General features: G+C 38.5%; 2 protein-coding genes across 5 annotated transcripts; one reads left to right on the top strand and one right to left on the bottom strand.

Moving 5' to 3' along the window:
• Window positions 1-333: 333 nt before the first annotated feature.
• On the bottom strand, window positions 334-17,147 carry ggt5a (gamma-glutamyltransferase 5a). Of its 2 annotated transcripts, none has more exons than XM_084389160.1 (12): window positions 14,708-14,993; window positions 11,010-11,137; window positions 10,821-10,916; window positions 9,239-9,428; window positions 8,957-9,117; window positions 8,733-8,879; window positions 6,212-6,342; window positions 5,723-5,907; window positions 5,472-5,563; window positions 4,349-4,461; window positions 1,240-1,350; window positions 334-1,162 (listed from the first exon to the last, which is right to left on the bottom strand). In XM_084389160.1, exons 1-12 carry the CDS (start codon window positions 14,872-14,874, stop codon window positions 1,016-1,018), a joined length of 1,668 nt encoding a protein of 555 aa, XP_084245286.1. In that variant the 5' UTR covers window positions 14,875-14,993; the 3' UTR covers window positions 334-1,015. The 2 variants fall into 2 exon arrangements, with proteins under 2 accessions (XP_084245286.1, XP_084245287.1); XM_084389161.1 differs by lacking the exon at window positions 14,708-14,993 and adding an exon at window positions 16,955-17,147 and having other exon boundaries at window positions 659-1,162.
• On the top strand, window positions 15,012-27,101 carry asphd2 (aspartate beta-hydroxylase domain containing 2). 3 transcript variants are annotated; one of them, XM_084389164.1, is made up of 4 exons: window positions 15,012-15,256; window positions 19,530-20,730; window positions 21,691-21,804; window positions 25,870-27,101. In XM_084389164.1, exons 2-4 carry the CDS (start codon window positions 19,845-19,847, stop codon window positions 25,977-25,979), a joined length of 1,110 nt encoding a protein of 369 aa, XP_084245290.1. In that variant the 5' UTR covers window positions 15,012-15,256; window positions 19,530-19,844; the 3' UTR covers window positions 25,980-27,101. The 3 variants fall into 3 exon arrangements, with proteins under 3 accessions (XP_084245290.1, XP_084245289.1, XP_084245288.1); XM_084389163.1 differs by lacking the exon at window positions 15,012-15,256 and adding an exon at window positions 17,205-17,307; XM_084389162.1 differs by lacking the exon at window positions 15,012-15,256 and adding an exon at window positions 18,610-18,842.
• The last annotated feature ends 585 nt before the right edge of the window (window positions 27,102-27,686 follow it).

Raw genomic sequence — 27,686 nt, forward strand, 5'->3', positions numbered from 1 at the left:
TTGGTGAGCAGCTGAGCTAAACATTCCCTTTGACCATCCATCTGCACACTTCAGAGCTATTGAGAGTTGCCAAGAACCTGTGACAGGCGGTCAGCAATCCACACAATCAATAATGTGACTGGAAGACTTTTTGAACAGACTGCATAGTCCTGTTCTACACCATTACAAATGTTCAGATATGGGGTTTTCAAGCAACATTTAAGTAAAAATAATCACAAAGATTTTATATTATATTTCCCCCCCCCCCCCCATTTTAAATTTTAGGAAAAAATGTGACACTGCAATTCAAAAGTTTGGGCGAGCAAGATTTAAAAACACACAAAAAAAACAGTAAGATGTTTATGCTTACCAAGGGTGCATTTATTTGATCAAATATACAGTAAAAACAGAAATATTGTGAAATATTATTATTATTATTATTTTGTATTTAATATATTTAAATTTTCAGCATCTTTCCCCCAGTCTTCAGTATCACATGATCCTTCAGAAATCATTCTGATATGTTGATTTGATGCTCAAAAATGTCTTATTACTAATGCTGAAAATGGCTGTGCATATTTTTCAGAATTATTTGATGAATATAAAGTTATATATATTTTTTTAATGTTATTTTAGATCACTTAAATTCATCTGCTGAATAAAAGTATTAATTTATATTGTATTGTATATTTAACCTTTCAGATGGCACAAATCAACTCTACATCATATTATACAAGTTTTGTAGTACACAGTGATTTTTTAAAAGTGTCCCTATAGTAGTGTTGCACACTATGATAAAATAACATACTGTATACTGTGTATATATACACACACGCACGCACACACACACACACACTCACACAAACACATTTCATTCATAATTTTCACAGTAAAATGTCAAAACTTCACATATTGATGGTGCTTGCTGTTATTTGTCAGTTTGTCATCCGCCCAGTGCACTTCATCCAAACACGGCACAGATGCATCAACAGAGTTGAGAGATCTGGTGTGAATTAGTCTCCAGCTGCACTCCAGGTCAATACCCTGCAGCTTTTCCATTTTTCCTCGAGTCAGACACAGCCTCTATGCAGTTGTTTTCCTTTGATACTGCATTAACCACATTATAAAACATCGGTGGGACTTTCACTTCGTGTCCAATCTTGTTAAGTGACTCCAAAACTATCTGAGGAAGAAAAGAGATGAAAATTACACTTGATCCTTTACAAACAATTTACTACAGGGACATTGGTTTCTACTTACCTTGTCAAACAAGGGCTCAAATTTGAGAACGTTTTTGGAGTCCACAAACACCACAGGGGCGTCGATGGAATCTTGCAGCGTCTTGCCGAACCACAAGAAGTTCATGAGAGTCTAGCCAGAGGGGTTTCAGTCAGAGTTGGATTACTAAAGCACAATGCGTTAAATTTGTTCAGTTTAAGGGCCAGATTTACTGACAGCTTGCACCAGCGCAAACCCTTTTTAGCCGTTATAAAACTACTGTCTGGATTCGCTAAGGACACGCAGCGCTGAAAAGGTGTGGACAGGGTTATTTTTGCGGCTGACCTTATTGCACATGCATTTATAGGTGTTTCCCTTTCAAACACAACATTTATGGAACGAGAGTATTTAAATTAATCATGCAACATGATTTACTAAGGTTTGTAGTAGTCCATTTACTGGTATTTGCGCCATTGTTTAAAGCGCAAAAAAATACATAGGATTCACAGTAGACAAAAAGTACCCGGATGACCTTGTCACACTTATGTTCAGTTAGTTTCTGTTTTCATGGTCATTGACTATTTTCAATCACATGTGATTCTTTGGCTTAGTTTCCCACCAGTGATCAGTTGTCATGGACACTCATCTAATTATCACACCTGTTCGTTATCATCTCATTATCACTGTGTAATTTAGTTGCTCTGTTTCACCCTTCAGTTGTCGATTGTTGTTCATGTTTGAGTGTAGACATGCTGTTACTTTGCCTTCGTCTTTGTGGATTACCTGAGTTTGTCATTAAAAGACCCTTTTGTTTATTGAAACCTTTTTGAACTCTCCTTCATCGCCTTAACAGAGCTACTACTTCTACCAAGGTACTGAAATGCGCATTCGATGGACACTTAACTGTCCTGTGAGGCCACGGGGGAGGAGTTGTGAATGACGTTTAAGCGACGCAACTAATGCCGTAGGTCACATGACAGTGACAACATGGATGGATGTAGTACGCACATTCATACTATATATAATGAACTTTTTTTTTACGGTCACAAAGTAAGTTTTAAACCAAATGTAGTACCTAATGTACAGTTTGTGATTGTAGACGCAGCACGTCTTAACTCATTTTGCGCTTGGCATGACAGTGATAGTTGCTGTTAGGAGGAGGCACGTAACAGAATGTGTGTTTGAAGCGAGAGAATTTTCTCCACTCGCGTTCATTTACAGTGGTGGTCAGAATTAATGGCACCCCTGGTAAATATGATCAAAAATGGCTGTAAAAAATAAATCTGCATTGTTTATCTTTTTGATCTTTCATTCAAAAAAAATTCAAAAATCTAACCTTTCATTGAAGTAAAAGAACTGAAAGTGGGGGGTAAATCACATTATAAAATAAATGCTTTTCTCCAAAACACGCTGGCCATAATTGTTGGCACCCTGTTATTAAATACTTTTTGCAACCTCCTTTTGCCAAGATAACAGATCTGAGTCTTCTCCTATAATGCCTGATGAGTTTGGAGAACACCTGACAAGAGATCAGAGACCATTCCTCCATACAGAATCTCTCCAGATCCTTCAGATTCACAAGTTCATGTTGGTGCTTCTCTTCAGTTCACCCCACTCATTTTCGGTCATGGCAGAAGCTTCATTTTGTGCTCAGTGACCCATTTTTGTGTTGATTTTGATGTTCGTTTTGGACCGTTGTCCTGATGGAAGATCCAACCACGGCCCATTATAAGATTTCTAGCAGAGGCAGACAGGTTTTGATTTTTTTTTATCTGTTGGTATTTGCTAGAATCCATAATACCATGTATCTGAATAAGATGTCCAGGACCTCCAGCAAATAAATAGGCCCACAACATATAAGATCCAGCAGTATATTTAACCGTAGGCATGGGGGACTCTTCATCCCTGTTTGCACCAAACACATCTGCTGGGTTTGCTGCCAAAAAGCCCTTTTTTTTTGTTTCATCTGACCATAGAATCCGGTCCCTTTTGAAGATCCAGTCGTGTCTGACAATTGAATATGAAACCCTTTTCTTGAAACTCTCCCAAACAACATGTGGGGATGTAGGGGTTGTTTGATAAGGCTTTCTGACCCCCAAGACTAAAGTAATCTCTGCAATTCTCCATCTGTGATTATTGGAGAGTCTTTAGCCACTCAAACTTTCCTCCTCACCATCCATTAAGACAATATAGACACACGTCCTCTTCCTGGCAGATTCGTAACATCTTTAGTTGATTATAACTTCTTAATTATTGCCCTGATGGTCAAAATGGGGATTTTCAATTCTTTAGCTATTTTTTTACAGCCACTTTCTATTTTGTGATGCTCAACAATCTTTTGCTGCACATCAGAACTATATTCTTTGGTTTTACTCATTGTGATGGATGAGCAAGGGGATTTGGCCTTTGTGTATTCATCATATTTAAACTCCTGTGAAACAAGAAGTCATAGCTGGACAATTTCATGTTCCTAGTCACCCTGGTGTGCTAAATAAAGGCAAATATTAATGGGAATATACTTCAGAGATATTTTACTCGTAAAAAATTCTAGGGGTGCCAATAATTGTGACCGACGTGTTTTGGAGAAAAAACATTTATTTCATAATGTGATTTCCTCCCCACTTTCAATTCTTTTACTTCAATGAAAGGTTAGATTTTTGCAGTAGGAAGATGCTATCCGAACATATAGCTTGCAAAGTTATTTTTAATTTGCTGTGTTCGATTACCCACACCTGCTTATCATCGCCTCTGCTTGTTTTCGATCCAATTATCAACAGTCAGGTTCTGGAAGTAAAAACTCCATAGTGTCAATACGCTCCAAAATAGCTCTTTAGCTCCATCCACTTCCATGAAGCACAGCAAATAATTCAATCCTATATATATCAAATAATTTAGTCAATCTCTCTATGCTTTCAAAATACTTAAATGTTTGTATATACTTACATATTTTGCAATAAACTGTATTGTTTTTATATATAATCAACATTTGTAAATGAGTAGTTTTATATTTCTCCACCCCCCAGCTATAAAGGGGTGCTAATGCACATTGTCAGATCACCCACAGAACTTTCCACTCCATCGGCTCTTCTATGGGATCATGCTAATTTGCCCTGTTCAGAAAATCTGGCCCTAAAGTGCAGATTAAACTCACCAGCGCCACCCCGGTGGTGATCATACTGCCCCCTGAGGCTCCTATGACCATGATGTGTTTCTGAGATCGGGAGTAAAGGATCACTGGAGACATGGAGGAAGGCGGCTGCTCACCTTCACATAGAGACACACAGAACAGATACTTATACCACAAAAATATTCTACAAGTTAAACTTTATCGACAGCATTTGTATTTTCTAATCCATGTATTATTTGAGCTGTGAAGCGGTCTAAATCAACATTTTTGATGTTGGGATACTGCTCTACACCAAAAAAAAGTGCAGAGATCTATTTTTACTTGGTCTAAGCTATAAAAATGACTTGTGTTGGTGCAACCTAATTTGATTTAGTCTGATTAAATGACATTTTGAATAAAACTAATTAGATGTTATCACATGAAGAATGCTTTAGGTTACCTAAATGTATAATATTTAAGTCGTTTGGGCTATATATATATATATTTTTTAATTATGGATGAGACTGAAAAGCTTATAATTATGTTTATATTATGTCTGATAAGCGATAAATGTCAGAGATTACAATTCTGTACTGTTTTGTCTAAATTAAAAATAACACACTAAAACTGACACCAATCATTTAAATATTGCAAGCAAACGTAGGCGTCGCAACAGTAAAATGTACAGATTAAGAATGTATATGAATTTTGAGATTTGCTTAAGATTACATTAACTATTATTCAGAGTAAAAAACACTGTAAAAAAGATTTTTCGAAGGTGTAAATAAAACAAACTAACTATTTCAGTCTTTCTACTTCAAAAATTCCCATTTAATGCAAGCCATTGGTTACATTTACAAGCATTTTCTGAGTGAAAATATAATTTTTCACAATTTTTCTAAATGTAAAAATACAGGAAAATAGCATGCACAATTAAATATCCAATATCGTCTGATACAAAAAAAAGAAAAAAGAAAGTGTAATATTGGTTGTTAACCAATTTGGTACCGATATATTGTGCATCCCTAAAAAACAGTGTGTATCCACTTGTAAGTGTCCTCCTAATGCAACTGCAAATGCAGATAGAATGTTTACCAATGCTGAAATATTCCATTAATTTTGGGAGCTGGATATGTCAGAAATCAGCCATCTGTGAAAGTTTACTAACCAGCATGAATCTGCTCTGTTTTGCCACAGAAGTCTGCAAGTTCATTATTGAGCAGGATGCCTGTTTTGGAGGAGAAAATTCTGGATCCAAATCTGAGAAACAAGAACAGTTAGTCAGTTTTGACACTTTCTAAAGTACAAATTTACTCCAGTAAAGCATTGCATTTATTAATGAAGTAATAATATAATGACAATATTATCTCATTGTGCTCTAGAGCTTGTATAAAAGGTGAGAATGATACTTCAGTGTACATGTGGTTGATGGTGCTGGTCACAGATACCGCCATCCCATCCTCAGCGAGCACGGACACATGAGTGGTGCCATGCGAGTCCAGGTATGGAGTGACGTTGTAGTAGCTGGCATCATGAGTGCGGTCAGGACTGATTTTTGCTCTCACTTTGTCCGCAAAATGCTTCTGAATGATCTCAACTGCCTCCTATTCAAGCCACACAGAACGTCGAGGATGATGAACTAATGCATGACTTTATGTGTGCCAACCAGTGGGTTGCCAGCAATAATGGCAGTGTTGCTGTGCTGTACTCTACTGCCTGCAGTAATGATCACCCAGAACACAGCACTTAAGTCATTATCGCAGATTACACCAGTGCCTCTAGAGAGTGTAATGACTGTAATGTTTCTGCTGAGTTACTAAAGCAGAGCCTGACCAATGGTATCATGCCTATAACGCTTACACAGAAGTTTAATATGTAAAACAAACGAGTTCCTCCTACAGAGCCTACCGTTTGAGAGGCAAAGTTGGGATCTTTCATGAACTTCTTAAGACCGTTGGCAAATTTACAGGTTTCTACGTAACGTTGGAATGTTAAGACCTTCTCGTCCCCCACCAGAGATGAAGAGTTTGGATTAAAACCTGAGGAGCACAGAGAACTTAATCAGTCTAACAGTTTAGAAACAAGATCATTAATATGATCGAAGAAACAATATATTAATCTTTTGAAGGATACCACAGTGCAATATTGTTGCTGTTACAGGACTTGAATTTCAGTGTGGGATTGTGTGTACAGCACATAATTTTACTCATTCCCACAGATTTTGTGCTCACACCCAAAGTGCGCACATAAAGCCACCCGTCAGTTCTAAATTTAGTTATTTTTCACTGCTTATTGCACCTAAACAGTAAAATACAAGCAAAGTAATGTCAAATTGCCAGTCTCGGCGAGTTTACACGTAAACAGTCAGTTATGTTTTAAGTGAACATAAACAGTTGAGAAGGAAAACGCATGTGTAACAGTATAACGGATCTGTGTGTCAGGTCTTAAAGTGACTGAAACCTAATATACCTGCTGCCAAATTATGAGATAATAATACAAATATCTATTATGTCAGTATTTCCCCATGGTATCGAAGTCAAAATTGTGGCCAGTGGCTAGCAACTTTGGAAAACCACTAGCCACAGTGGCTGTTGAGCAAAACGTTCATGTCAAGCCCTGTTGGCCGAAGTCAAAAGAGCTCAAGTCAAGTCTTTATGATATTCTGGCCCCTTTCCACCACAATCCAAAAGTATGGGGGTCAGTAATTTTTTTTTATGCACTTAATATTTTTTATTTCACAAGGATGCATCAAATTGATCAAAAATGACAGTAAATGCATTTACATTGTTACAAAAGTTTCTATTTCAAATAAATACTGCTCTTTTGAACTTGCTATTCATCCAAAAAAATCTTAATCTTAAAATATTGAGCAGCATATATGCAGCCTTGGTGAGCAAAATATTACCGAACTTTTGAACGGCAGTGTATATGGTTGGGTCACTCATATCTGTAGCATAAATGCTTCAGGAAGAATTTCTGCCCCTAAATTTAATAAGGTACTTTAAATATTAAACTTACATATGAACAACATTAATAGTGATGCTTGTCGTAGCCATAGACATAATAAATACATAGACGCCCTATTCGCCGCTGGATCGTACGTCAAATGCACCATATTGCGGAAGGCAACCTTCCCATAACTCTCATAACGGGAATTGAGAAAAATGCCTGCTTCATGTGCTGCTTGGGGCTGTACAAATCGGCACAACTAAAAAACAGGTCTCAGGGAATTACCTTTCACAAGACTGAACATTTGTTTCTGGTTGTATTTGGTCATTATATAATTAGTAATAGTAACGTTAGTTGGCCACCGGAGTCAGTCAGACTAAAATAGCTGGCGGTGTCTCTACTTAACTAACTTAGCTGTGAAAGTTGAGACATGAGTTGACATGATTTATATTATAGTTTTAGCTTATATTATATTATTATAAGTTATAAGTTATTATAAGTAAATATTCATCTATATTTTCTTAAAACCGACTTTTATGACTTTATACTCGTTTCAGGTAGGTACTATTTAATTGACTATTTTTATTATTGTCTATATTATTTAGCAATTGATACTACATTGTATTTGCTATTATTATTATTATTATATCACTTGCGATTATCAATCTATTATAGCCTAGTTATGCTGTTAAATTATTGTACTATTCACCAGTCACTATTTAACATTATTTTTATTGTCTATATTCTGTAATTGATATTTCATATTCTATTGCTATTATTATAGTATTATACATAAACGATATGCTATTATCAATTATTATTATATTATTGCACTTATGATATTATAATTATACTATTCATTACTGTTTTATTTGCTGTATACGGTTTGTTTATTTTATTGACTATACACTAAACTATTTACTATTACTTCTCACTTTATCTTATATTTACTATTTGCATTGCACTGTAGTTGTACCATATCATATGTATTACCATAAAGGATCCATCAGTTATCTTTGTTATTGTATATTTGGAGTATCTATCTGTAAAAATCTATCATTTTAGTGCTATAAAAATACAGAAAGCAGCCTGCCGGTGTGATTTGTATTTGCCTATTTGTTTCATTTTCTCAATGGCGGTCAATTCTAAGCACAAGAAAACCTAAATCGAGTTAAAGACAGAAAATGCTTTTTCCACAATAAGAAAACTTTATTTCATTTAATGTGAAATTTAAATTATATCTCAGTATGGGGGTCTTCACAATTCTTATCCAAGAATAAAAAGCCAAATACATGACAAGCCTGAGCTTTGACAATTCCGTTTACTTGCATTTATTTACAGCGCAGTATTTATGGCGGACGCGTTGACGTTTCGCAGCAACGTTCCAAAGCGGCCAATAGCGCGTCTATGTATTTATTATGTCTATGGTCGTAGCAAGTACAACTAATAAAGGACATTACAGGTTAATAAGTTGTCCCACCTAGCATGGTGTTGAGTATGAAGCTAAGTATAGCTCCGCCTGCTGGCGGTGGAGGAAAGTACATGTCATACTCTCCTAGATCCACCTCCCAGGCTTCTGATTCAGACACCTTGAACAAACTCAGGTCCTCCAGAGTAATTGTTGCACCTGAAATACACAGTAAATAAACTGATTCCTGTATATTTATACAAATCAGAATTGTAAAGAGTGAAATTGTGAATTACCTGCAGCTTGTATATCACTGACAAGGTGTTTGGCGACGTCTCCAGTGTATAAAGCATCCGCCCCATGTTCTGCGATGATCTCAAGTGTATCTGCTAGTTTCTCAAATTTCACTATGTCTCCCTCTTTCAATTGCTCACCTTGTTCATTCTGGAATAACTGGCTATTAAACACACACACACACATTCAAGTGAATTTTTCGGTCTTAAATTTCATTTTAACTCTTGGTGTAAAAGGGAACATTATGAGTCTGGATTCATTCTGAATGGGAGTACATGTGTTACCGTAGTGGTGAGTCTGGCTTCTCGTTTAAAAGAAGTGGCAAAAATCGAGAGAGCACATAGGGTATGCGGACGCCCTCTCTAGCCATCTTGATAGTGGGCTGAAATAAACTGGCCCACGGCAGACGTCCATACAGTTTATGAGCTCGCTCATAGCCACGTATTTCACCCGGGACACCGATCCAGTGAGTCCCTATAGAGAGAGAAACTATAGCTATCATATGTGCTTAAAGTGCTCAGTGCACTACGAGTATATGTAGCTATGAAAAATTAGACGGCTACTCCCTGCGTAAAGCATAACTGTCTGTAAGTAAAGAAAGAAATGCATTGCATCTTCCCCAAGGGGGATTGTACATATTTATCAGCCGCGTTTCCACCGCAGGAACTTTCCCCAGGAACTAGGAACTTTGGGCTGGTACTCGATGTGTTTACACCGCAGGAACCAGGGTCTAAATGAAGTTCCGGGTAAATATTTCCCCCTCCGATAGTCCCTGCTCACGAGGTAGTACTTTTTCAAAGTTCAGGAACTTTCAGGGGTGGGACTTGTGCGCTGCACAAGCTGATTGGTTGTGTTCACGCCGCATTTTGGTTGGATGACTCCACGCAGCATTTTCTTTATTTTTAACCTCCCTTTTAAAAAGTGGCTTCATGCAGTAAAGTTGTCTGTCTGCAAATATGGAATTTAATAAAAAAAAACTGGGGGACTGGCGACGAGTTTCAGGCTTTATTATTTGGGTACTTGTGGAAGAGGAAACTTTCTGCGCGTTCGTCACAGCCATCTCACGGCCAATGTCCGCAATAGCTGATAACATACAATTTTATATCTAACGTTAGCATTACGAGCTCTGAACACGCTTTATCAGTGCTCGTCTCTTTTCTGCCACAGCTTTTAATATTAAGTCATTATGTTTACACATTGTCATCTATTGCAAGGCAAACCATGTTACAAATTTACTATAACAGGATTGAAATAGCGCATTGAGGTTGGTAACAAACAACTATTTACAAGACTGTCACTATTTATGATTGATAGACGGGGTTCAGGCTTTTTTTAAGAGTATTTGCGCAAAAGGAAATTTTTGCGCGTTCGTCCCAGTCATCTCACAACGTACCTTGTCTAATTTTATACGCACACGAGCTTTCTGAACACGCTTTAGTATCAGTGCTCGTCTATTTTGTTATGTTAATTAGCCTACCTCGTTAGTAAACCAATAACTGCAGCACAGTTTGAATCTCCTTCATACTTATAAATGTGGCGCTCAAAACTGATTACTGTCCGTCGCAGACTGGGAGGAGCAGTTGCGCGCAGTTTACCTTCCCGGTACTTTAGACCGCGGTGTAAACGCAGAAAGCAACCGGTCTGGGGCAAAAAAGGTTCCTGGGAAAAAAGTTCCTGGGACAAATTGTTCCGGGTAATTTCGGTGGAAAAGCGGCTTAAGTCTATCTTATTTAAAAAAAAAAAAAATTATGAAGGAAACACTTTATTTACACTATCAGCATATTTAAAGGTGAATAATGTGTGATAGAAACAATACTTTGTGTGGTTGCAAGAAACAAAAGTTCATCCATCTTAACAAACTCTCACCTTCCATTGGCTGTGTTGCTGTTGGGCACATGGCAAGAAGGTCTGTTTTAAAAGCTTTTGGGACAGTCTCTCTGGCATTGATTATTCTCACTTTGCCTAGATAACAGAGATATTGATAAATAATAACAAAAATATACATTATACCGGCAGAAATAATAAGTAATTTAAGGTATGTAGGATGAATCTCACCACTTTGTTCCCGTATTGTAAATATAGAGCCTCCACCAATGCCCATGCTCTGGGGATTTATGATTGACGTGCACAGCAAAGTAGCAATGGCGCCATCTACCGCTGACCCACCAGACTGCAGTATATCTCTAGGAGAAAAAAGACTGAAAATGAGCTGTGGGATACAAAGGACCTCCAAATATGACGATCCCCCTGCAAAGGGCCCTTTTCCTAAAATTTTAAGGCGGCTATAGTTATGTAACAATATAGAAAATTAGTCGTTTCCAAAATTAAAGAACTGAAAAAAATTTACAGCGTATCTGTCAAGGCCCTTTCGCACCAACTATAACAATAATAACGATACAGATACAGGCCTAGTTATAAAAATCATTCTAAATGTAAAAGAACGCCAGACACCTCAGTTATAATGAAAACAGCACAGAGGAAAGAATTCATTGGAATCACTTTGAAAATTAATATTTTTTAGCTAATGAATTTTAAAAACATTGACAGCCAATCAGAACCCACCCTGATCGTCAGATGACATAACTTAATGTTATCGTGCGTTTGGGATGCAAATTATAGTTAACATCACAGTTATTTTCCAGAGTTCGATTGCTCCCTCTTCTCCTGCAGGATTCTGTTCAGATTGTATTTTTCGAGTTATAACCGCAGAACTTTTTTGTCATGGTAGTAGCAGCAATTGTTCAGGGCCACCCATAGGTTCAAACCAATTGCCTGCTGCTTCTGATTGCTTTTAGAGGGAAAGCTGCTCAAAACTGCTAGTCTAGGATCAGTTATCTCCGCAATAATAGCATATTGGCGAAACTTTTGTCAAACGATCCAGTGAGTGTCTGTTTGCGCTCAGGAGAACGTCAAAGGTTTCTATTTACAATGTGTTTTTGCAGCGTTGAGCAGTGTGGCCAATCACAAACATATCTGTTGTATTTCTTGAATGCGATGGCCAATCAGAGGTGTTTAAGTTAGCACTGATTAAAAACACTGGCATTTTGAGTGGCGAGTGGATTCGGAGTTCTGCACGCGCACCAAATCCTCTCAAATAACAAAGTGTAGACATTATAATTAAATATTCATTGTGCAGTCAGCTTCATTGACTATAATGGAAGTTTGTGAGATTGCAATGAACTGAGTGACAGATTTTTAGTGATTATAAAGGGAGCGCTTGTATGCTTCCTTTTCTGTTCAAATGAACAGTGGCTTGTGAACGTAGACGCTTTAATAACACATATTTGATCAGGAGCGTTTATGCTGGGATGTGTAGGTTGTGCGGTGACACATAACTTGAAGCTATTTCAAGAAAATCTATTTAAATGTGTTTTTAAAGGGGAAGCGCATCTTCTAGCCACCCTGCAGGTTCACCCTCCGCATATGGGGCCGCACGTGTGTGTGTGTGCTTGCCTTTAACTATGTGGTCCGGCTCACTTGTCCGTGTTCAGCAGGTTTCACTATATTTTTTTAACAGTGAGGACATTTTGAACCTCGGAATCAAACCTGTAGGGGGAGACCATGGCTGTAACATCGGGACAGTTGTAACACCACCAACTCCACCAATCAGGGATAAGCTAGGAGTCCTATGATCATTTCATTATTTAATGGTTGTCAAGGCTACATGCAGATTTTATAAAGAAAAAGCAGATAAACTCATATAACTTATATTACATTAAATTGTAGTTTCTCAGGCAAAATATGATGCATTTTTAACCTGCTAATTTCAAACCATAATGCTAATACGGCTAGCTAAACACTGGCTGACAGGGGTGAGGTTGGTTGTAACACGTTTCAAAAGTGTTACAACCATACCCTTACATACATCTAACAACAGTTTATTTTTAATAATTTAATAATAATTACAGAATGCCTAGACAGGGAAAAGAATGAGTGTGCATGCTAGTGTTTTATAAAAAGGAACTGATGAGGTTTCATGCGTGAGATCAGTTGTGACAACAATGTTGAAAGCCAGTGGTGAGGATTCTTAGACCTCATACAATGAAAACTTTTATGTTGTCTGTATGGAGCCATTTGGCAACTTAAAGTAAAAGGAAGTGTGTGTAAAATCAAATGTGCCCTATGCAGTCTCTGGGCCCACCAAGCCTGCATAATATTCACACATAGACACTAATTTACACTTTATTTGTTGTTTTGTTAGACTTACATGTTATTTACACAGGTACACTGCAGTCGAGGGTTCATTAAGCTGTGGTCGATCACAGAAAGAGAGGCATTGTTTTGTATTGGTCTTTTTTTGGGGGGGATTGTTTCAGTAAACCTGTTTTTGAAGAATATTGCATGGAGTGGCTGTTGTTTTTGCTTCTTTTGTCTAATTGTTATAACTTACCTCAGCATGTGTTACAACCAACCCTGGTATGGTGGAATAGTTTGTAACAAAGGCACACCATGTATTTGACATCAACTCATAAGGGCTGTGATATTCCTACAGAGGTTTGAACGGGTGCATTTTGTAGTAAAAAATGTGGGTACTTTTGTATAAAAGTTTGAGCACTCTCCCTCAAACATTCAATGAGTTGCATATGCTGAAGCAAAAAGTGTTACAACCATACCTGATCTCCCCGAACACACAATTCATACATCGGTAAAAGCTTTCAATCCATAGCTCAAAAAGTTCTAGAATTAAACCATCCTTTTTTAGCTGCTGTCAAAATATAACGCAGTCAATAAAATTTAAATAAAACTATCACAATTAATCATATGATGAGTGAAACAGTAATGTCAGTATAATCAATAATTTGGCAGTCTATGTTAAAAACTGTTGTCTTGAACGTTAAACTGACATGTTAACTTTTGGCAGCAATGCAATACAATTTGACATATTTTTTTTTTGCCTTTCCTTGACTGTTGAACAACCCCTGGGCTAATTGTGGAGGAACTGTTGATGAGAGATAAAAAAAAAAAAAAAAAATGTAATAAAAAAAAAAAACCACACACACGCATAAGGAAGTAACTTAGAAAATACAGTAGCCTACAAAGCATAATAAACATCTTCTAAGTGTTACATAAGACAGTCGCGTATCAAAAGCACGTTGAGACCCGTCATACGCCGGAATAACCAATGATTTTTATTTAGCCTGCAACTGAAATGATCCATATTACTTCTTTAATGATTAGCCTAATTTCTAACCACAGGACTGTCACCTTTCAAAAACCATTTCTGTGTAAACCCACTTTTCAAACGGTTTCCATGTCCCTATACTTCTACAGAAACAATTGACTTTTTATTAATAGCAAGCAACAAACTTATATCTACAATATTGTTGAAGTAATCGTATACTGATGATTTTTGCGCTATATATAGGGCTAAATGATCAGTTGTTGTCAAGGAATGTGTCCTTTAGTGAAATGAAGCCAGAGATTGGTGTCAAGAGGATTATAGGCTGATAATATACTTCTGATTAACTTCCAACTTTCTGTGAACGTCAAACCGGACGCCTCACCTCATTAGCCACTCTTGTCCTCAAATTTACCTGACCCAGCCATCACGCAAGGATTACAAGAACCTTGTTGTCATTTTCCAGGAAAACGTGTTTCCACATCATTATGCGTGTTCGAATGAAAGCTATTTTAAAGTATTTTCTAAAACATTTAAAGCAATCATCCGAAAGCACACTATTTATGTTTCAGAGGGCAAATAATGATGTATAGGCTACAGACTGCAGTAAGGCACCGTGTATACCATCACTCACCGCCCGATCTTTGAACAGGTTTCCGAGTCCGCTGCCACTGCTGCTGTTTTGTAGAGTCCCTCAGCGCACTCGTCGTTAAAGTGAGCCACGCAAATAATAATAATTACAATAATACATATAAGCGGAATACTCACAAACAAACAAACTTTTTCTTTTCGTCTGGCCATTGTAACCCGACCCAGTGCGTCTTTGCTTTATCACTGAACAACTTCTCGCGTACAGCAGCTGCAGTCGCACACAATTAGCCCTCCCCTTCTTTACACTGTCAACGGCTAATTAAGCGCATTGTCAAGGTGTAGAGGTCGAGTCTAAAGCGGATTGGGGAAAGTGTTGCTGTAAGAAGCGTTTTCGCACTCTCCAAATGCTATTTGGCAGACTTTACTCATACAGAGACAGAATCCCACTGGAACAAAGGGCTGGACGTCACTGCTGGACGACGACCACCTGGGGTTTGAGTTTACATTTAGGCTACAACTTTTTTTTTTCTTTTTTTTATCTCACCATACATGTTGGGTCTCAGAGGGATGATATATTCCTGCCACGTGAAAAGTGAGTTACTTCAGCCATTTATTCCTAACATTACTCCTAACACTAATAGTTTTATTATTTAGTTTGATTCTGTTAAAAAAATTTAGGCTACCTAAAAAATGCCAGCCGGATTACATTAGATACACCAACTAAACTTTTTTTTTTTTGGTGTAATCTTATGTAGTCAGCTTGATTTAGTAATTTTGTGGTAAAACATTAACTTTAATGTATCCTTCAAATCAGATGTTACATGGTGCACTTTTTGTTTTTACAGTGTAAGGCAAACAAACTGTATGTTGAATCAAAAATCATTCATATTGTAAAATGTCTTTCAATAACTGAAAAAAAAAATATTTTCATGACTTATCACAACTTTTTTTCTTTTGTCAAATCAATCATTAATGTGGTTCAGATAACATCATATTTTGAGTTTCTGTTGATTAAACCAGTCTTCATTGTATTAACGATTAAGTTTTAATTTCAATGAACTCAAAATTAAGGCAACCAGGTAACTTATTTTTTTAAGTTACTTACTTTAACCAACAATATTTTTTTCCAGTGACAAAAGAGACCATGCTTTTGTGAATTTAGTCACGGCTAAACGAAAACATGTCAACAGTTAAAGAGTTTGCATTTCCCCAGAACTGGTTTGAAACTACTTTCTCCATGTAGGCCATGTCATGTGACATATGAAGTTATTCAGTGTTCCCCGCCTCCATTTATGAATATGACGACTCCTTTCATGTGGCTTCATCGGACAGTTAAGCCCAAACTATGCTTCAGTTTACGCTAATGTATGCAATTATCATTGGATGTCATTAGTATGTGCCCAAAGTATACTTCAGTTTTACACTTATGTCAGGATATATACAGTGCAAGTGAAGTAAATTTGACCATCATACTGAATACGTGCAGCCATTTATTTCTAACCACACAGAAACAGAAACAGACAAACTACAGGAGACTGCTACAACAGACTTTATCACATACAAGCACTTGTGTGAGGGCAGTTAAGAGTAATCTTTATTGGTAATAACTTCTGGAAAGAAATAGCACACACACTGGACAAGGATGAAACTTTCTAGTGCACATATGTTGAGCGTGCTATCTAAGTATTTTGAAAGGCTGCATTCAACTCTACACATGATAAGTGTTTGCATCAAAATTTAAGTATACTTTGGGCTTGAAGTGCCCACTGGATACGCATAGCCTGCACATAGATATTTCGTATTCTATACAGAATTTTGGGAGTATGCATATAGGCTATTCGGACAAGGGAAAAGCTCTGACGTTACATTGTGCTATCCAATTTTAGATAGTGACATATTGAAAAGATATTTAATGTCATTGATTATAACAGAACTGGAACATTGTATTGGCCAATTCATAGCCTCAAAGTTCCACTAAAATTCTATTGTGAAATGAAATTTGAATTAAAAAGAATCGCTGGCATAAATCAGAGTTTGAATTTGTTAGGCTACATATTATCATGTTGACAATCTATTATTGCATAAAATAGTCTTAAGATAATTAGAAATGCATGCATGAAAAAAAAAGTGATTAAAGTATATATTTAATTAATAACTAAGGCTCTCAAAATGTTTGGTATTTCATCAAGAGGCTAAATTATGATGTTGAGATAGTCTCTTTCTTCATTATTGTGACATAGGCTATCCGATTGAAATGGTTTCTCGAACAAAACAAAATGTAGGGACTCACTTTGTAGGGAATTGACTGTATCGTTGGTTTGTTATTGCCATCTCGTGTGAGTGACAGGTTGTCCCGCCCTCGCGCTCGCCCCAGTAAACTTCTCTGTCCATTGTGATTTCATGGTGACAGCTGTTAGAAAGCAAAATTGTATTTATAGATAAGTGTAACTTCAACTAAACCTGCATATGACTCGTAAACTTTTTCAAGTAGCCTAGGCTTTGTAGTATTTTTGTGCGGTCTCTCATATGAGGGTTGGGGGAAAGGGGAGGGCCTTAATGAAATCTATCTTTGAAGATTCGCCCACCCACTGACGCAAACCCACGGCACATAAGGAAACGGTTCATCTCCTGTGTCACCTCAAGGCAAGTTTCAAATTTGTCACAGGCTGTGTATTCTGAAAAATGACAGGTTTAATTTATGCGACTGCAAACCATTTTGAACAGGATATTCCTATAGGCTACTTACAGACTCAAACAATGTAAAGCAGACTTCTGACAAACTGTAGCATACTGAGATGACATTGAAACCAATAAGATTAAGAGCAACAACAAAAAAACTAATCGAAGACCATATGCAACATAGCCTACTATCAAGATATTTATAAACAAACCACAAAGCGTTACATTTGTTGCGATTCCATGGGGAAACTGGTCTCACCAGCATGACGTCATAGGAAGTTGTCGGCTTGGCATACAATGCACCATGGGAATTGTAGGCTGTTGTGTCACTTGTAACAGCTACTAATGCTTATAACACGCACTGGAATGTGGCAGAAGCGGGATTTCATAATTATCCGTGATATTTCAAGTTGAATTAGTTGTTGTTGGACTTTATATCCTTGAATAATTAAAAAATGAATTAATATTTTAAATGAACAAATCGTTGAAATCTTCTGAATCTTTTTCAAATCTGTTCATTCATTATTGTGTTTTTTTGACTAACGCAAAACCTTTTCACCTTGACACCTTTGCGTAGCCTATTGAATTAACAAGGAGAGAAGGGAGACTGAAGAATTCTGATTGTGTGAATGACTGATTATTTTAATTCATAATTTATTTCGCCTAATTTAGTGTTCTCTTGATTAGGCTACTGTTGAAATGAAAGAGAAATCAATATTGTTTTTGTAATTTATAGGGAAACCGTTTTAAATGCTTAAACACTCTTTCTCTTATTGGTATACGCACATTTTAATGAAGGATAATACAAATTGTTTCAACCATGGACGAGTCATTGTTTTAAAGGTAACGAATCATTTGTGTGAAAGATTTGCTCGAGCACAAAATCACTGGCTTGTCGCCACCTACCGGTTAACGATATAACCCGCAGAGAGGCTCACTGAACATGACAATAAATTCATTTTTACATTTTATGTAATAAAATTTATTTTGGTGAACGGATAGAAAAGATTCGAATTACTGGGATGATTCAAAATCCTCACCACTACTGACAGTTACACCCCTCTTTATGCGGTTTACAACCTGCATGCATAGTAAGGGAAAGCTTGATTTTAATAGCTAATTTAAAATTATTATTTGGCCTACAATAAAATGATATATTATCCATGTTAATGGTGCTATTATAGGCAGTATCGATATTAATATTATAATGAAGCATTTGTTATGGTTTCAGTAGCCAGTCAGTCAGTATGCGTCTTCTAAACGCCCAGATTCAATGATGAGACGTCGGGCGTCTGTCATGTTGTTTTCTGCCCGGTTGTCTCTGGCGTTATGAACGTCGTCTGACAGCGCTTTACGGACATAAGGGCAGGACCAGAGACTGCAATGAAACAGCGACAGGGGGGTGTCTGAGAGGGAAGTGTAGAGGCAGGGATATCTGGCATTGCCGGGCGGAACAGTCGCTGAAAATCTGACAGACGAGAAGTGCCGCGCAGTTCTCGGTAAATATCCATTTGAATGGGCGTCATTTGCGCATTGACTCGTTTTGATCGTATTATTGCATGCTGAATCTCTTGATTTAAATGTTGAATTAGGTAGCTGGGGTTTCTTTTTCTTTGTGCTGTTTTATTGTACGCATTCCCCTGCTGTTACTCTCTCTCAATCTGTCTGTGTTGACAGACGCCGGGTTTGTTTTTGTCTTTCATCTCTACTAGCCTGTCAGGATGCATTGCATTCTATCTGAAGGGTCCTAATGCAACAATTCCCTGTTCTCTTCGTGTCAGCCAATTAGGCTCTATGGTTAAATTTGTTCCTTCAGGTTTGTGTTGACTGTATTGCAGTATACCTTGGAATTCTCTCATGACTCATGATTTTAAAAAGTGCAGTGCGGAGGTGTTGCAAAGACTGAATTTGAAATGTCATGCCCGTCTGTGTGTGCTGCGGTCTCTATCAAGCTGCTCGTCGGTCTGTGCGTGAGTGTGTGGGTGGGTGGGTGGGTGGGGGGGGGGGGGATGTGTGGGTGTGTGTGGGTGTGTGGGTGGGTATATAAAAATGATCATGTGGTCAAACCGGCCTGTCAAGGCAGGTGTGATGCAGTTTGCCTCATCGGCAATGTCTGCATAGTGACATTCTGCTGCACTTTATCACAAAATGTCCTTATATCTCCTTTTTTTCCCTCTCTTTTCCAGGTGCCCTCCGGTGCACTGTGTCTCTGTTGGCTGGGATCAGGAGGCGAGGAGCAGCTGAAATACCTCACACTAGCAACATTTCCGAATGCATTGAAACGGATGAGAAAAGCTCGCTTGAGTTAACCAAAGCGATTGGAACGTGATCCAATTAGACAAAAAGCTCCTCGAAAATGAAGCAAAAACACGAGGCAGCGTCACTTTACTAAAACACCAAATCAAACCGAACCCAACAGATACGAGTACTCGAAATCATATCTATGTACGTCTAAGAGTGTGTGTTTGAGTTGGAGTGTGAATCTATGTTCGTATGCAGGGATGGAGTGGTCTTTAGAGCGGATGAGGGAATGGGTGGCAGGTGGCATGCAGTCGGTGCGAGAGTGTGAGACCAGTGCTCTAGGCACTGCTCTTTGTCTTGCCTTTCTTTTTATCTGGTACTGCTACCGCGTGGGATGCGAGCACGCCGTCCCTTCGCTCCGTGGCGGTTTCAGCCCAGAGCGACGTGGCGGAGCCCTACCTGGTGGAGTTCTTGCCTCGGATCTCTCGGCCCGTGGAGGCTCGTTGAAACTCCGTCAGGTCGGAGGAAGCGGTGTCAGCGAGGAAGAACTCAACGGCTTCGCCTACTGCCAGTCAACCGACTGTTTCCGTTGCTCCAAGCCTGGCGAGGGCCTGAACCAGCGGCTCTACCACAGCCTGCAGGAGTACGCCAAGCGCTACACCTGGGCCGGCATGGGCCGCGTCCACAAGGGCGTACGCGAGCAGGGCCGCTATCTGCTCTGCAGCCGGCCCTCCATCCAGAAACCTGAGGTCTTCTTCCTGCCGGACCTTACCTCGGCTCCTTTCTTCTCACGGGAGGCGCAGAAGCATGACGTGGAGCTTCTGGAGAGAAGTTTCCCTGCACTTCTGGCCGAATTCGAGAGCGTGTACCGGCTGCCGTCCAGTCGGACCGGCTCCTCGCTTCCACTGGGCTGGAAGGCCAACAGCACACCCCGTGGCCAGTGGTGGACCTTCTATCTGGTGAACCAGGGAACTCCGATGGTGCTGAACGCCAGGCGATGTCCGCGTACGTGGAGGGTGCTCGGCCAGCTCCGCACCTTTATTGCGAATAATGTGTTTGGAAACGCCTGCTTCTCAGTGCTCAGTCCTGGAACAACCATCACTGAACACTACGGCCCAACCAACGTACGCCTGCGCTGCCATCTTGGTAAGAGATGGTAATTTATGTACACTATGTACACACATTTTTGAAATTTTAGAATAAAAGTAAAGTCATCTATACTGTGACATACTGTATCACAGATGGATGTATGGACATTTTTATAATAATATTGAATTACACTACAATTATTCAGCAAGGATGCAGTGAATTGCACAAAAATGACAGTAAAGACATTTATAATGTAGGGTGAATTCAGGTTGATTGGGACACTTTTTCCAATCATCTCAATGACATAAAGTGTCCCAATCATCCTGAGTTCACCCCTATTTATATTTCAAATAAAGGATGTTCTTTTAAACTTTCTATTCATCAAAGAATCTAGAACAAAAATGCATCATGGTTTCCACAAAATATTAAGCCGCACAGCTGTTTGAAATATTGATAATAATACAAATATTTCTTGACTAGCAAATCAGCATCTTAGAATGATTTCTGAAGGATCATGTGACACTGAAGACTGGAAAAATGATGCCATCACAGGAATAAATTTCATTTTATCAACTTAAAATTATAAAACTTCACAATATTATGTTTTTTACTGTATTGTAATCAAATAAATGCAGCCACGGCGAACAGAAGATCTTAATATTTCCAAACCTAAACTTTTTTTTTTTGTTCTGTTGTAAATTTAAACAAATCATATTTGATCTTCTTCAGATTCACAACCCAACTTCATCAGTATTAAAGTATTAGAGTTTGCATGAATGCTGGACACTTGTTGGATGCTTTAGTTTTACTAAAAAAACTTTTAGTTATGCAAAGAAATTAATATATACGTTTATATTTCTCTACAGAACTGATTTCAAGCATTTTCAAGATCACGAGAAAAATCAACTTTAGTCAAATGTTTCCAAACATCTGACTGGCAATGTATGCATTATATGTGACGGCAGCAGTCTGTGCCTGTTTAAGGTATAGCCATTTCCCCTCTGTGTGTGTGTGCAGGACTGAAGGTGCCCTCTGGTTGTGAGTTGGTAGTTGGTGGAGAGCCGCAGTGCTGGTCTGAGGGAAGCTGCCTGCTGTTCGATGACTCTTTTCTTCACACTGCATTTCATGATGGTGAGAAACAGAAACAGTGTGTGGAATAAGTATAATAGATTGTGGTGCAATTAGAAATAAATCATTTGAAAATGAATACGTTTGAAAAACTATATGAAACCTGTTAAAAATTAACATGTAACATATTTATACTTTAAAGAGGAATTTATTATGTAGTCTCTAATAATCTACAATAAATAATAATCCTATTTTAGTATTTTAAGTAAATACTGTAACCAACAGTGCACTTAGTAATCTAGTTTTTGCATACTAGAATCATATTTTTACAGCTAACACAAATTTTACAGTACACAGTGAATATGTCAGTGATAGCTGAACTCTCCTGTCTGCATCCAATTCACACAATACACATGTTTTTATACAGGCTATGCACACTAGATCTAACAGCTGGATATGTCGCAGGTTGCCAGGTTCTGGGCATTAAATGTTTATTAGATACTCAAAGACTTGTTTAAAATGCGTATTTGCTGAATGCTGACAGTATATGAAAAAGTATTGAAGTATTTGCTTTTCATTTATTAGATGGAACTGTTAAAGGGATAGTTCACCCAAAAATGAAAATTACGTCATTAATTACTCACCCTCATGCCATTACTGTCATTACTTCCGTAATTACTCACCCTCATGTCGTTCCAAACCTGTAAGACTTTTGTTCATTTTCAGAACACAATTGAAGAACTTTTTGATGAAATCTGAGAGCTTTATGTTCAGAGAGTAAACTAATGAAGGCTGAGAATAGGAGCTCCATGCATCTGTATTTAAGCACTGCGTTTCTCAGCTCTGTCAAAATACAAGTCCTGCTTATGACACTTTTTGGCCAAACAGAAAACCGTATCGATGCAAATAATTACAAAATGCCAAATATCGGCCAATATTATCTAGTATGCAGTTAGTTGCATTAAGACAAGCGTCACTATTTCTCTTAATAATATTTTATTTACCATATATAATGAATTATATATTATAACTAAATTATGAATGATTCTCTAAACCATGCAGGTTTTTTGAGGACAGGTGTGTACTGTGCAGCTAATTTTGTACGAGATCAGACTTAAAGTCCACATGAAACCAAAATGGAAGTTTTTTTTTGCTTTTAGTATGTGTTATAATTACTGTTATCTATAAGCTAGTGTGCTCCAAAACACATATTTAGAAGATATAAGCATTCAAAACTCTATCTTCCGACAATATGGATCAATGATTTTGATGACATCACTCTGCACTTCAGCTTCTCATCTGATTTTCTGTCCAATCAAATGCTCTCTAGAATCTGAAGCGTCCCGCCCCGTACATTATAAATATACTGCGGCTAAAATCGGTCACTTGTTCACACAATTAATATTAACAACCACAGCGCACACACAGTCTGCTCCGGTTTAGAGACACTATAGCACCGAGCGGATCATATGCAGACCACAAAAGTCTGCAGTCGGCGCAGACCACAAAACGTATTGGACCCATTTAAATTCTGCACAGAATGCTATATTTTAAAGGGATATGGAGGAGATTAGGAGGAGAAACGGTTAGATTAGAAGGAAACTGCAGCTTTACCGAGCTCAATGGCTCTGGCTAGCTGATATAAACGAAACGCTATTGGCTATTTAAAAAAAAAAGGGAGGAGCTGTTCGATATGTCTCGTCAACTAATGTCCCATGGTGTTCGTTTGGCGGCCATCTTGAATTCATGTCAGCGCTAGGGGCAAAAAATGCTGATTTTCATATCTCCTGAACCACACAACATACAAAGACAAATTAACCCACGACACCAGGAATCAAATGGAAAGGTCATTGACATGGTACAACCACTTGGTTTGAATGATATAAAGTATGAATGATATAAACCAATATTTTCATGAAAATATCCCTCTTTGGGTTTGGGTTGCTAGGATGCTCGACAATGGTTGCTAGGGCATGGCTAGTAAGTGTTGAAGGTGATTCGTGATTGGCTGTTTACTGTCCCGAGTCAAATGAGCCCACTCTCATGTTTCTATGACACTTCTATCTAAAGATATCCCTTTGACTTCTTTCAGTGGAAGTCTGTGGAACTAGCTGCTAGGGTGCTCTAAATGGTTGCTAGGGCATGGCTTGATGGCTTTATGGTGATCCTGAGAGACCACCCCCTGTCTCTATGACACTGTGATCCAGAGTTATATTTGATACAAAATTGCTATGCAAGTTACATAGTAGGATAAACACGTATGCGTAATCCCTGTTTCATGGGCCGTCCCTTCATCATAGTATGTGTAAAGCCCGAGACACACCAAGCCGTCGGTCGGCCGTCGGGCAGTTTTGGTGCGTCGTCCGACTAAGTTTGCTAAGTTTGCTCACCGTTGGCTGAACTTGGTCCTCGTTGGCTTTTTTTCGGCCGATTCGACATGTTGAATCAGCGCCGGGCCGTCAGTGAGAGAGAGAACTCTGATTGGCTGTTCAGCGTAGTGCACGAGAATAATAGCAAAACAGCGAGCAAACTGTCAAAACAGTACAGATAGAAGGCTGTTCTAATGTTACGTCATCTTACCTGAGTGTTCCTTGGCGAATATTTCAATATTAACATGAACATGAGTGTGTTCAAGTGCAGCTTTTTCCCCCGACGCAGGCGAGGCGACAACAAAGTCAGCTTTCATCAGCGCTAGTTCTGTGGCGTCGGTTTGGTGTGTTCCGGGCTTATGGGGCAACTTTAGGCAGCTCTTGCCCCCCAGGGGTACAACTTACAAACTTACTTTGTTCTTGCAAAGCCTGCCAGCCTCTTCAAATGTGGTAACCCATATGTTTCTACGAAATCATCGCTTAGAGCTATGACTCGCCAAAATCCGTTGCAATTTTAAGTCTATGGAATTTTTTGCCCAATTTTTCGCCCGCTTTGGCAAACATCATACGCCCGATCGCTTATAAAAGATATAGCACAGATCTCCTCAATAATCCGCACATTTGATGCCTCATTCATGGGTAGATGACAGGACTAATGCAGGAAACTATTGCAAAAACAAAATGGCAAAAGTTACATCGTTATGAGCCTAAAATGTGTTATTTGCCTATTTTTCACCAATAAAGAGTGGTTGTACCATGTCAATGACCTTTCCATTTGATTCCTGGTGTCAGAATTATATGAAAAAGTGGGTTAATTTGTCTTTGTATGTTGTGTGGTTCAGGAGATATGAAAATCTGCATGACTTCAAGATGGCCGCCAAACGAACCCCATGGGACATTAGTTGACCTAGGCGACATCAGAAATTCTTAACTAGACACCATTAGGGTCCCAAAAAAACAGGTTACAAAAAAATGCCAAACGGGTACATGGGAACCTATTTCTCCTGCTAGCCTACAATGTTTACTAGAAATGATTTATCTGTGCACATTATTATTATTCTTTTTTTAATGGGCAGCGGCTATTTACTGTAATTACCGTGCAAATAGTGGCAAATACTATTTGCACCTCAGTGTATTGTAGTATATTATAAAACAGTGCGAAAAATAACAATAAATTCAGTATATATGATTATATTTATTAAAATCATGAATGGATGGCACCTTATTGGGACATTGTCCCTGTCCCTAAAGCACTCCCCTACACCTACCCCTAACAATACCCGTTAATAACTCTTTATTCACACCAAATACCTGTTATTAATGTGCCCTCAAATTCTTTAATCAAAGTCATTTCCCCTTAACATTGCAGCGTCATCTTTCTCTTCTCTAATGACATGTTTAGCGTGAGGCCGGAACAACCTGTCACTCACATGACATCACAACATTAGCAAACCAAAACCATCCAATCAATTTCCGATGAACAAAATCAAGTCCCGCCCAAAATGTTTTTTTCTTCAAGAAGCCGTTTCACTTGGATATGTCACAATAGAAAAAGAAAAGACTATCGCAACTTGTTTCATGCCGACTTTTTAAGTATTTTTGATAGACGGATTATAAAATGGCCTACAGGAAACCACTCCGAACACGTTAGCAACACCCTGGCAACCACTCGCAACATGCTGAAAAGTTTTGCCGGGGCAAGAAAATGATAGTATTTACCATTTACATCATGAATTCCATATACTGTATGTGTGCTCAGGCTCCGCAGAAGATGGCCCGAGAGTCGTGTTCATGGTGGACCTGTGGCATCCAAACGTGGCAGCAGCCGAGAGACAGGCACTGGACTACATCTTCACCCCTGGACGCTGAAAGAGAGCTGGGAGAAGAAAAAAAGGGTTAACAATTTCCATTGTATTAACAGTATGAGATGAGTGCAAAGGGAAAGACAGAGTGTGGAGAGCGTCAGTCTCTTCCTCTAGTATACGTACCTTTACTCTCACTTTCCTTCTTGGCACTGCTTCAGTAGAGACTCCGATGTACCGTCACTATTGTACATTTATCAATGTTTACAGACCTCTTCAAGATTAACCATAGCCAAAACCTGCTGGTGAACTGTGCTTGAGACAAAGCCCTCGCAATGTTCATGTTGTTCTTACAATTTAGCTGCAGGGTCACTTTATATCCAGTGAGTGTCATCATAGTATCATTTCACCTAAAGCATTGACCGTCAGTCGCACATGGAATTGCACTTTTTGCTAAGCCTGGTTGCCACAGCTAGGTAGGATTGTATAGGAAGCACAGTACAATGTTTGGTCTGTACATTTTTACTGAAGTTAGGCTTACAGAAGCTAAGCTAAACAGTCGTAAAACGACATATGCTGCAATGACAGTGGATTTGACATTTACAGCAAAGGTATGTGGATATATGGCAGAGATGGTATGCGAAGTGAACTGAAGCACTACCAGCTATTGTGTAAAATGACCTCCTCCATTAAACGCACTAGTGGCAAGTTATTTTTCCGCCACGTCTAAGTCAGGGTCGGATCGTTGCGATGGGGATGAATACGAGCACATCAAATCAGCCTGCTTTCCACTTTACTCTTTCCTACCTTGAATTTTCGAAACGATTCAAAACTTATCAATCACTTTGTATCTCTGTGAAACTAAAGAGGGACAGGGCGCTTCATATTTTCCGGAAAACGCAACGTTATGGCTGTTAATATGTGCTAGGTTCAACCTTATTGTGCTTTGTCGTACTGCTTGTAAGCAGAGCTTTCGTGGTTGTCGCATCGATATTGGTACATTCCTTTTGTAAGACAGACCGTTTTGAGACCGTTTCGTGAGCAGTGACATTTTATATCATTGTGAGACTTTTGGAGTTGCAGATCAATTTTATGACAATGTTCCTACTTCCATGTTTCCAAATTGTGTGCCATGGACTCACTTTGCAATGGATTGAGTAATTCTGTTGATTTAATAAAGAACTAATTCAATATTTGGCTTTGTTTACTTTGTGGCAATGCTTATATTTAAATATGTTCGAAAATATATCATGACATGGTCTTTGTGTTTATGCAAATTAACTGTGGGTGGGTATGAAAAAGATCTGGTAGCAATAAAATTAGCTTCTTCTCAGAAACACCTGCCATTTGGACAACACGCTGGATGTTTGGAGGATTTTGTATATGGGGGTGGCATATAGAAGAGTAGTGCTGCAAACCGCAGCCATTATCAGACTGCAGCTCTGGAGGTTTACATAATACATATTCCTCATTTGCTAACACAGAAGGGAGAGATAAATAGTAGATGAATGAAACGGCAGATAAAAGGCCGATATGCAATCCACCTACAGTCCATTTCTGTTCTCCAGATTGCATTTTGCAGAGGCTGCAGATCTAATATTCAGTCAAGTTCTTAATACTGCAGAAAATCATTAGAATGGCATTCCAAACTACATTTTCCAATATAAATATTAATGGCCTTTGAACCAACATGTAAATTGTCGAATCCAATTCCCAGCAGCAGGCACACTTCCCTGCTAACAAAATATGCTAATGCTTTCGTGTTCTCTGAACG

The sequence above is a fragment of the Rutilus rutilus genome (genome assembly GCF_951802725.1).
Source record: "Rutilus rutilus genome assembly, chromosome: 19".
NCBI lineage: Eukaryota > Metazoa > Chordata > Actinopteri > Cypriniformes > Leuciscidae > Rutilus > Rutilus rutilus.